Source organism: Lytechinus pictus, chromosome 18 (assembly GCF_037042905.1).
Source record: "Lytechinus pictus isolate F3 Inbred chromosome 18, Lp3.0, whole genome shotgun sequence".
Classification (NCBI taxonomy): domain Eukaryota; kingdom Metazoa; phylum Echinodermata; class Echinoidea; order Temnopleuroida; family Toxopneustidae; genus Lytechinus; species Lytechinus pictus.
In genome coordinates, this window is record NC_087262.1 from 17,426,512 (window position 1) to 17,438,098 (window position 11,587).

At 34.4% G+C, this 11,587-nt stretch overlaps 1 protein-coding gene across 1 annotated transcript; it reads right to left on the bottom strand.

Annotated features, from left to right (window-relative positions):
- Positions 1 to 217: 217 nt before the first annotated feature.
- Positions 218 to 7,401, bottom strand: LOC129281400 (coiled-coil domain-containing protein 6-like). The gene is made up of 2 exons (XM_054917342.2): positions 7,151 to 7,401; positions 218 to 3,418 (listed from the first exon to the last, which is right to left on the bottom strand). Exons 1-2 carry the CDS (start codon positions 7,373 to 7,375, stop codon positions 3,263 to 3,265), a joined length of 381 nt encoding a protein of 126 aa, XP_054773317.1. The 5' UTR covers positions 7,376 to 7,401; the 3' UTR covers positions 218 to 3,262.
- Positions 7,402 to 11,587: the final 4,186 nt, after the last annotated feature.

Genomic DNA, 11,587 nt, shown 5'->3' on the forward strand with positions numbered 1-11,587 from the left:
ATTAATATACTTCTCTTTTTTTCTGCATATCTATTAGGACAGCAAGACACCAGGGTACTACTATCCCTTTAAAGCAACATCTGAAATAAATTTTAATAACGCATTTCATAATTTGTATCTTGTGCTTTCATACTCATACTCAGCTTTTCAGTTTATATGAGATCTCCAGTTCTAATTCACTCGCACAATTTGCCTTGGTATTTTCTCTTTCTCTTTCGATACTATATCGTATCATGTTTAATAATGTACATGTAGGACTACAGACATGATCTACATGTACCTTCCATCTCGGATCATTTATATGAACTGTACATTACATCACTCGGCACCAAACATATCACACATTCATTGGATAGTATTCTGAAAATTAAACTCAAATTTAAAGGGAGACTGTACTCCAAGGAAGTCTAGCAGGTTACACGTGCCTAATTACAAGTTACTGGCAAGCAAAAGATATTCATTCAAGCCAACCCATTCTCAACTTTTAAATTTGATATTGCTGATTGACAAAAATGAATGAATATGGTTGACAATCTAACACTGATTCTAGGGAGGGTAACTACTGAACTTCCTTTTTCCAAATTGGGAAGATTAGATATATCACCACTTTGGAACTACTTTTTTTTCTGGCGGAAGAATTAGGGCCATTTTACTGTCAGGTGTAGTCGTCACAAATGCCGATTTATTTTTCAAATGAGTCGGTCGAGGTACGTCAGACATATATCCTATCCACCGGTAGTAAACATTCAACCCTCGAATTTCATCCTTATTTTTTATAATTTTTTTAAAGTGCCACTTTAACACCCGAGTCTATGGGAAATGTTTCAGAGAACACCCTGCCATGCGCCTGTATGGTTCAGGAGGATGCACTTTACAAAACATTCAAAAACACTTTGAGAATCTGGGTGTTAAAAAGATATATGATAATCATTAGGCCCTTTAATTTTCAATAATGTTGGGAAGCAGAGTGCAAATATTGTCTCTTGGTAAATATTCTAATGTGGAGCATACAGTTTATTCTCTTGGACCGATGAACAGGCATAGTCCTACAAGCATAGTAAGTAAAGTATGAATGATAATGGTGGAAAATTATCTATCATTCAAGTGGACATATATATTTCAACTTTTTTCAAGACTACATGATTGAAATGTACCTACTGTAGGTATTTGAAGCATACAACATCCATGAATGAGCTATATGGATAAATTTCGTATTGAGCTAGTGCTGTTCAATTGGTATCTCTAGCATATTGGATTCTAATTTTGGACAAAGTTTGCCTATATTATGAGTTTTTTATCATTGCTTTAATACAGTGCCACCCATTGCCTTTTGTTTTATATTTGCTCACATTAAGAAATGGTAATTTACTGAATATTGTTTTTTTTTAATTGCTTGGCAGCTGCTATTTGCCATTAATACAAAATGACAGGGTTAACTGACAGTGCCATTGATATACCAGTCTTTGTTAGTATCATTGTTCTAACGTTAACTCTACCAAAAAGTCACGCACTATGCATTAAAAGCAGCAAACATTGTAGTCACTGAACCTACATGGTAGAATGAACCATTTTGCAGTTTTATTCTATACATGAGAAAAGAAAATCATTTTAAATATAATTGATGTTGTGGCTTCCAATTAATGAAAAAGTAATGATAATGTGTGTATTTCTTTATACTGCTTCAAATCATATTAATCAAGAATAACATAATATCCATGATGGACAAGGAGGCCAAATGATAACCAAGGCAATGCATTCAAAGTGCACAATGAAAGATGCTTTCCCAAGTGCTCTTGACCGTTGGTGACTTGATGAGCTATTCATGTGGGTCCAATAAATACAAAGGATGAATGATCAAAGGACTGATTTTCACAACTGAAAGTATGAATCATGTGAAATCAATCACAAAAATCAATTGTTTGCTGGGCTTTGTGTTGCAGACCCAAGGCCCTAGTCTAGCACGCACTGCCTTTCTTCCTTCAACATTTCTATATGAAAACACATACGCCTGTACACCTTTTCTTCAAATGCAAAATGAATATGTTATTAGGGCGCATTACTCATGAACATCAGTATATATAACATTATATGTAGACATATTATTTACATTTTCGGCTGTTTATATTCAGAAATCAAAAGAAAAAACGCTAATCTTGTAATCTAGAGGGAAGAAAATGCAGGAAGTCAGTGTAATCCTAGATTTGCTTGGATTGCAAATAATTTGAGTGCTTAATCAGCAGACCCTTGTTTGGTGATTACAGCCTGTTCATAGATAGAAAATGTTTAGACTCTAGTTGGATTTTTTTAGTGTTTAAAAGCTAATCATCACTTTTTAGCAACAGTGTTCGTATCCGAAACTCTTCATCAAACTGCCAAAAACATGTCAATGAGCATTGAACACTACCTAAATTTCTCAAGTTTTATGTTTTCATGGTCGAAACAAGTTCCCTATCGCACATGCTCCTGCAGTTTAGGAATTATACGGGACCTCTTCAAAAGTCCAGACACACAAAGACCAAGATACTTCATCAATTCCGTCTTGAAAAGAATACTTTTAAATTTAAAGGAAAGATTATATTTTCCATCTCTCAAATAGTATGTTTCATAATACTAAACTGTTTTGTTTGTAAATGTCAAGAAACATATCCATACCAAATACATGTATATGCCTTCCCATCAGTTTACAAAAAAAAAACCCTCCTTGATCTGAAACAAGAATTTCAGCCTCATCCTTGAAATTGAAATAAACATTTCCCCTTAGCTCACTTGTTTATAGTCAATTAGTATAGAAGTTATATCAACTCGTTTTACTGACTAATGTGCATTTTACAGACATTGTGCAACATAAAAAGTTCAAATTAGAAAATTTCTATGAAAGTTGTTGCTGATGATTTGCACAGCAAAACCATTTCGAAAACGAGTGTGAGCATAGGGCTTAATCCCCTGGTTATCATACCAGGCGGGTGTTTCATAAAGCTATTCGTAAGTTAAGAGCGACGTTAAGAGCGACTTTAAGAACGACTGGTGATCCTTTCTTATGGTAAATGATATTCACCATTAATGTTCATTGGTGATTATTTAGCGCGTAAGAAAGGTTCACCAGTCGCTCTTAAAGTCGCTCTTAACTTACAAACAGCTTTATGAAACGGCCCCCTGAATTAGAATATTTCTATGGCAGTGTTCTGACAGTCGTTGCTGATGAATTGCACAGCAAAGGAAAACGACTTTGTTTAGTGTGAACATGGGGCTAAACCCCTGGTCATCATACCTGGGTTAATTTCCTTGACAAATCATTGGTGAGATACTCTTCTTCCTGTTCATAATTAACAGCCAGTTTCTCTTTCTCTTTCTTCAGTGAATGGATCTTTTTCATCAATGTGTTGCTAATGTATTCCTCCTCTTGTTCTGCTTGTGCTTGCTATATAAATAAACAACAGAAGAAATTGCATTTTTCAGTGAAAGCAAAACAAAAACATGCAGCTCACGCAGTATAACATACTTAGGGACAGTGATTTTCCGCGATCGCGGAAAACGGACGGAATTCACGGAAAGGGCCTTTTGAAACGGAAAATGGCATTTCAAACGGAAAATCACGGAAAACGTATTTTCCCTCAAAATACACAGAATAGCAACAGAAATTACTCCAAAATCACAACAAAATGAGAATATTAAATGGCCAAAAAAAACCCAGAAAACACGATCTCACTTCGCTACTATCATGACAATTCACACATCGTGACTGCACTCGACATCAGCACACTCGATTGTACCCCGCACCGTACCCGTACCCGGCCGGCCGGGTTGGGCTTCACATATGCACACATGTATCGTTCAACTACATGTACACAGTTGTGTGTTGCTGCCCTCTACGTTTGAAGATGTAACACACGATATCGTGGTCTTAAAATCCAAGATGGCGGATTGGGAAAAGACGATGACTGATGATAACGATGTCCAAAAACCCCCAAAATTATCGATGAAATATCATTTCACCGTGAAATAATGCTAATAATATGAAAGGTGAGGATGTATGCATGCAAAATGGGTGTGTTAGAATATTTTATTCACCCGCATAGATCCGATTAGAACGGATTTTATTGTGTTGTTGGTACAGTAGCAGATACAAATTTTGACCAGTGCAAGTGTGCATGTAAATGTGTAAACGGAATTGTCACTTTTCCGTGTGTACAAAGTCTATGGGGAAACGGAATTTCCGTTTTCTGACATGCTGAAACGGAATTTGAGATTTTCTGAAACGGAAAAGGCAATTTTTTGAAACGGAAAATCACTGTCCCTACATACTCAAGGATTTTCTTTCAATCAATCAGAAACTTAACAGTAGGCAGGTCTATAAACACTTTGCACTTGACTAATTAAAAGCACTAAACCAAAATTAGCTGGTACAGAAACCCTGGGCCTTGTGCAAGTTCGCATGCATGAAAACAGAAATATCAAAGAATTAGATCAACTGCAGTTTGAGAACGATTGGACAAGCAATTAGAAAGTAACAAGCATTAGACAAAAATAATTAATGGGAAGTTGTGAAACCACACATTTTGCTTTTTAATACAATGCCCAACAGCCCTACATGTAGATCAATGGCTTTGATGTTGACATCATTGCGTGAACAAAATCTCAATCGGGAAAAATATATAATTGTGCCTATTTCCAGTTTCTGTTCCTTCCATATATTACATGTACTATTAATTTAATCTTTAGGGAATATTTTCAACATTTCATGAACCAAGTAACTCCTTTCCCCCATTTATTGTTTTTGCTGCTTTCAGTCTTCATTTTCACTGTAGCTATTGGATGAACCAAAGTTGGAAACATAAGACACTATAAAAAGTTCAAACTTTTTTTCAACACAAATTGGTAAATACTTTCTATTTTAAAAAATACTTTAAAAAGCAATATGTAGCAATAACTAACAGAAAAATATATCACATGTATGAAGTTATAATATTTTTGTTCCCATTTTGAATAAAAGTTGATTAGGTCCATGATTGATCAAGGCTTCGAACATTCCATTACGATTACGTCCTGAATAATCTTTTCAAATGCACCTTCAATGTGTAAGATTTGGAATCCACCCTAAATGAAAGTTGTTTAAAAAAAAAAACAGAACAGAAAAGCAGATATCTATACTGGTTAAAGTTTGACAAGGTAATACGCCTATTATTTCAATTTCTATTAAGAAAGTTATGTCTTTTTAAACCTCATTTCAAACAGTGTAATTAAGGATAAAAAACTTCCCCTTCAATACATTTTTTTATTAATTTTTTTTCAATACTTATTGTTACATATTCTATTCACCAAATACAATTTGAGATTTACATGAATGTAGGTCTGAATGTACTTTATTTCATTTTTCAAAACTTTCTTCTTTCTTGTCTGATTTCTTTCAAACTTTCAGTTGAATCATCATTCTATACTTTTCTCCTTTGAAATTTGCACAAATCATTTAATTTCCAAGGTTGGGTTCCCGATTAATTACTTGTTAAGTTTCTTTTGGTTTGTTCTTCATCCTGTAAAAAATAAAAAGTTGTGCCATAACAGTTTCACTCTAGTAATGTTAAGGAATTTTCAAAAAATGTTACTATGCAAGATCAAAGGTTATTTCAAGGAACCGCAAGAAATGTTTGCAGATTGTTGCAGCGAGACAAGAAACCATGTGATGTTTTGATTGTCTGGCTGAGTGATCGGCCCACTTGATCTGTTCCTAAAAAATGTGGTTTATATAGTAGGCCTACAATACATGTATGTACAGTAGATAGGTCAGGTTTAGACCAAAAGCTTCGGTCTCTGTTATGTTGGTTGTTCAGCTGAACTCCGTTGGCTTCACTCACCAAATACAGAGACCGAAGTTCTAGCGCGATCTGTACAGGGGACTCAATGGCCATATGTTTATGTGTATTAAGTTCGGATAAACGCGATAGCTTAGTCGGTAAAGCGGGGGTTTCGTATTCCGGTGACCCGGGTTCGATTCCCAAGTGGTGCGCTAGTGCCCTTTGGTAAGGCATTTATCCTCATTACCAGGTCCCTCGGAGAGGACCTTAAGCCGTTGGTCCCCTGGTTGCTTGCTCACAGGCATTCGTGCTTTCTTAGCAGTCAGGTAAAAAACTCGGTATATTATATTATAAAACAGGGCAGTGAAGTTGCGTGACAGCCGAGGTAAGTCACTGTTTTTGTTCCTTTTAACTTGATTTTCCCCATTTTTTGGCAATTAATGCCAAGAGGGAATATTAATTTGCATTTCGGTCGCGTTATTTTTCAAAAAATTGATTCATTAAAGACAAAAATTGAAGAGCCCCGACGGGGGGATTTTGCATTGTAAGTCCCCTAATGGTGGCTGCACGATAGCGAGCCGTCTGTGTATGAGGAGAAATTAAAAAAATTAAAAATGTTAGAAAACTCCTCGAAACAGACGGCTGCCAGCTGTCTAGGTCAGGTTTTGACTTTTAATTTTGTCAAAACATGAAGAATGATTATTATCACAAATATGTACCACCTGCAGCTGTGGGAAATGGAATTTCCAGACCTTGTTTAGTCTATGGTATTTGCAGTTATTTCTACCATATGTCATGTGATCTTACAAGTGCCATAATTTTAACTTTATTAGCGGATTACCTCAGTCAAGTGAATGATTTAACATTAATCTCCAAATGCCTGGTAATGTCACTCACACGTATTGCGAGGTTAGTATGCTATATTATCCTTGCAATACTAATGCGAGGTTAGTAAATGATTAAAGTGACAGACACTGGCTGGCTGCCTCATTCACACAAAATTCAAATTCATACTAGACTGTGTAGACATAGGCCTATTGTCATTATTGACTTTATTGTTACATATTGATGTACGGTACCGGTAGGCCCTACTTTTGATTTTGTAAGGAACCCGAAAATATCTCACAATTCTCACGCTCAATCTCATCTCAGTCATATCTGTCTTATTAGCACCATTCTCAATCTCAGATATATTTAATGACTTTGCACTGTATGTTACACTTATCTTCGGGTTTTTTTTTTTTTTTTTTTTTTTTTTGCGTGCCATCATGCATCAGCATCACAATTTACATTGCAGCTCGCTTCGCATGCCTTTGCGACAACTCCCATACAAAACACACAGTCAACCCACAGGCACTTACGATGTTGACGCTCGCCTTCCGAAGTTCTCGATTTTCGGCCACCAAAGACTTGCATTTCATCTTGTACGTCTCCAATTCCATCTTCAAAACCTTATTTTCCTGCTCCAAACTGGCAATTCTATTGAAGAGCTCCTCCCGTCGAGGAATTGGAATGGACATCTTGGTACTATCCGTGTCACTTTCTATCTCACTGGCACTAGCGCTGTCTGCCATGTCGGTAGCCATGTTGTTGACTGTGATATGATCGGTATGCTAATTTTTATCATGAATATTTATCCGACATCTGCTTGAGCACGTGATACAAGTCACCCCAAGTCACAGGGCCGACCTGAAATAAAATCAGTGATAATGTCGCTGTTCTCTTCTTTTGAGAATGATAAATTTTGATAAATAATAAACCGAAATTATTAAAATTGAAGTTCAAGTTTGGACAAACTAAATGGAAAACTGGGAAAAACATGGAGGAAATAAATAACCTTTCTGGCGATCATGAATAATTCATGAATACGTCATATTTGTCCACATGCTTCTCATGTGAGAAACACCTGTTTTTATTAGTCATTCCTATTTTAGGTTAACTAGCGTGAGTGGCGATGTATGATGGCCCCGGGATGATGGCATCCTTTTTATCATAGAAAACAAGATTTCCATTTTTACTAAACTGGATACACAAAATACAAGAATTTCGCCAGGAATTTAAAACTTTTGACAAAAAATGGACAAGGGCCTACTCTGAAAAGTATCCCGGGTATAATTATTACTGCATGTGGAACATATTCAAGAGATATAATGCTAACGGTTAATTTGACTTTGAGCATCAAACAAGTCACTGAAAATCACTAAAATAAAAAGTATGTGTTGAAAATAATATTTTGGGTCTGTTTTCAGTTAACTTATTTTGATTTATCCTTGTATGCTTCATGGCATTTTATATTACTAACATATTCTTAAATTGTCAATTTTATAATTTATTTATCAAATTTACTTACTTTGATTTGTTTTTGAAGTAATTTTTCTTTATTTCAATAACATACATTGTCTTTTAAATTGTGTTTTCATCTTAATCTAGGCAGACGAATCTAGGTTTTTAATTTGTTTCAATTCATTTAAAGGACAAGTCCAGCCCAACAAAATGTTTATTTGAAGAAATAGAGAAAAATCCAACAAGCATAACACTGAAAATTTCGTTTAATTTCACAAAACAGTTATATGCACTTCCTGGTCGGTATGCAATTGAGGGAGCTGATAACATCACTCACTCACTATATCTTTTGTATTTTATTATATGAAATATTCTGATTTTCTCCTCATTTTCCTATATGAAACAATTTTTTATTCTTCCCTGAACATGTAGTATTACCATTGTTATAACACTTTATGATTCGGTTAAGTTGGTCGACTCCTTAATGTCAAATTGGTAAAAAATGAAATATTGTATGATTCAAACAATAAAAAACAAAAGAAATAGCGAGTGATGGACATCATCGACTCTCTCATTTGCATGTCACTGAGTTGTGAATAGAACTGTTGTCGCTTATTTTGAAAAATAAGCGAAACTTCAAAATGTCATAGCTTCCTTATTTTACATCCAATTTAGATGAAATTTGTAGCATTATGCTTGTTTGATTTTTCTCTCTTGATTCAAATCAACATTTATCCTGGGTGGACTTGACCTTTAATGTTATTGATATGTTATGTAATTTTGTTTGTGTATTGTATTTTGCTTTATTGATATTCATTTATTTTGTAAATCGTGTCTATACAGGACTCTTTTGTAAAGCAGGCCTTTGGGCACTGAAAGGACTACCCTGTTTTGTTTTTGTTTAATACAAAACTAAATAAATAAATAAATGTTTTCCACATATACATATATATATAGAGAGAAATAGTCTGCTTCGGCATATGCAAATGGAATAAAGTAATCACAAAAGGTTTAGTAAATTATTTTTAATTTGTCAATAGAAAAGGGAGTTTTCCCTAGTTCCCTAAAATTAGCCAAATGTGTACCCATATATAAAAAAGGGGATAGATCTGTATTATCTAACTATAGACCAATTTCTATCCTATCTGTGATTTCTAAGTTATTGGAGAAACTTATACACAAACGGTTATTGTCATATTTATGTTACAATAATATTATATCCAAGAAACAGTTTGGTTTTAGACCCAATTTTTCTACCTATATGGCATTAATTGATTTTTGTGATAAAATAGCGAATGCATTTGAAAATAAGCAATTTGTCATTGGGATCTTCTTAGACTTATCAAAAGCTTTTGATTGTATAAATCATGACATTCTTATAGAGAAAATGAAATATTATGGTATCAGAGGTCTTGCTTTAGATTGGTTTAAAAGTTATCTTTACAATCGCAGACAGTATGTACGTTTCAATAATTATTCATCCCCTATACAAAACATTAATATTGGTGTTCCTCAGGGATCTGTTTTAGGTCCTCTACTTTTTATTATGTATATAAATGACTTACATTTTATTAGTAATATATTAGATTCTGTATTATATGCAGATGATAGTAATTTTTTTATAACTGGAAATGACATACAGAATGTCTGTGCAATACTAAATGGGGAATTGTGTAAGATAGGCCAATGGTTTTTAGCTAACAAGCTGAAACTAAATACTGACAAAACATCGTGCGTGGTATTCCACACAAGGAATAAGCATATTCTATTTATATAAAAATTGATGGTTCTAATATTCCAGTTGTAAATACCACTAAATTTTTGGGAGTAACTTTAGATAATCATCTTATTTGGAATTACCACGTAAATGAAATATGTTGTAAAATATCAAGGGCAATTGGTGCAATCAGTAGGGTAAGTGAAATTGTACCAAATCATATTCTTTTAAAACTATATTTTTCTATGATCTTTCCTCACCTTATTCACAAATTTTCTACATGTATATTTATGTATAAATATATTCATAACTCCTTGCCAAACTTTTTAGGTAATTGTTTTATTAAGAAAAAATATGTATATGATATGCGACAGAACGATAATTTGTATGTACCAAATTACAAATATAATTTTTCTCGATCAACCGTTAAATATTCAGGACCGAGTATATGAAATAGTCTTCCTAGTAGCCTGAAATCTTGCCAAAGTCTTTCGACTTTTAAACGAACATTTATAAATTTTCTTCTGAACTCATATTAATTTGTCTTATCCGTCCCCCCCCCCCCCTTGGTTTTCGTTTTGGTAAATCTTTTGTGTTGGTAAATCTTTTGTGTTATAGGGATTGACCATTGAAAGGTCTTGAGGCCTATTGTTAATCCCACCACTTTCTGTTAATATTTACTATATTTATAATGTACCCTTTTGTATTCACGTTTGAATGTATTTTTTAATGTGTTTTGTATGCTATTGTACCTGTATTTTTACCAGATTGTGGAAATAAATAAATCTAAAAAAAAAAATCTAAATGCCGTGGAATAAAATCATAGATTTTAAAAGGAGCATAGCTCTCAAAATAAAAGGTAAAGTCACACTCTTCGTCAGTGCCCATGATGTGACAAAAAAAGAGAATTCAATATATATACATGTATATATATTATGAAGAGATGGCGCTCTTCACTGTCTGATTAAAACATACTGGGATATTTCTATCGCTAATCGTGAGTCGCAGTGCTAAAGAGCAAGAGGCAAGACGAGGCAATGTCATTTTCCCCCTCAACTTATTAATTGGGTAGAAAACAGTCCACGACCCGGACTTTTTTTCTTCTAATTCAAAATTCTATTTCTCTTTTCTTCCTCTTTTATACCCCCCTGCTGATTTTTTATCCTATCATCATGTAAACTCCCTCTCACGTCCCCTTTCTATTACCATATACTGCCCTTCTACTTTCTTTCTTACATCTCTTTCTTCCTTCTTACCTCCCGTCTTACCTTTTTATTTTTATTCACTTTCTCACTCTCTCAAGTTTCTTTCTGCCATACCATTTCTTACACTCTCTGCACAAGTCATGGAATGCTTTTGAAAGTGTGTGTGGTGGTGGGGGGGGGGGGGGTGTAAGTTGAACATGCACAATTCTGCAGTCCCTGCTATATTTCTCATCCCCCCTTTACCCCCTTTATAACTCTCAATAACCTCCCCCCCCCCCCTCATAATCATATTTTTTCTATCATGCCTTATTCCCCTGGCTCACATTCTTTTTTCTTCTTCCCCTAATTCCCCCTCCCACCCTCGATCCCCTCTCAATCCCCTCTATATCACACAAATACACAAACACCCTCGCATATTCATTCTCTCTGTCCTTCCCATCTTTCCAAGTCCTCCGAATTAAAAGTTTATTTGAATAAAGAAAAAGAGAGAAAAAAATCAATTTCATAAAATTCTTATGTAAATTTTAAAGTTTTTATATTTTTAAGATTTTGGCTTAATTCTCACAAAGGTTAAATGCACAAATAAGTGATAT

Coding starts and splice junctions, on each gene's coding strand:
- LOC129281400 (XM_054917342.2), bottom strand. CDS start 7,375: ATGGCTACCGACATGGCAGACAGCGCTAGTGCCAGTGAGATAGAAAGT. Junction 3,419..7,150: donor GGAAGGCGAGCGTCAACATC/GTAAGTGCCTGT, acceptor TTATTTATATAG/CAAGCACAAGCAGAACAAGA.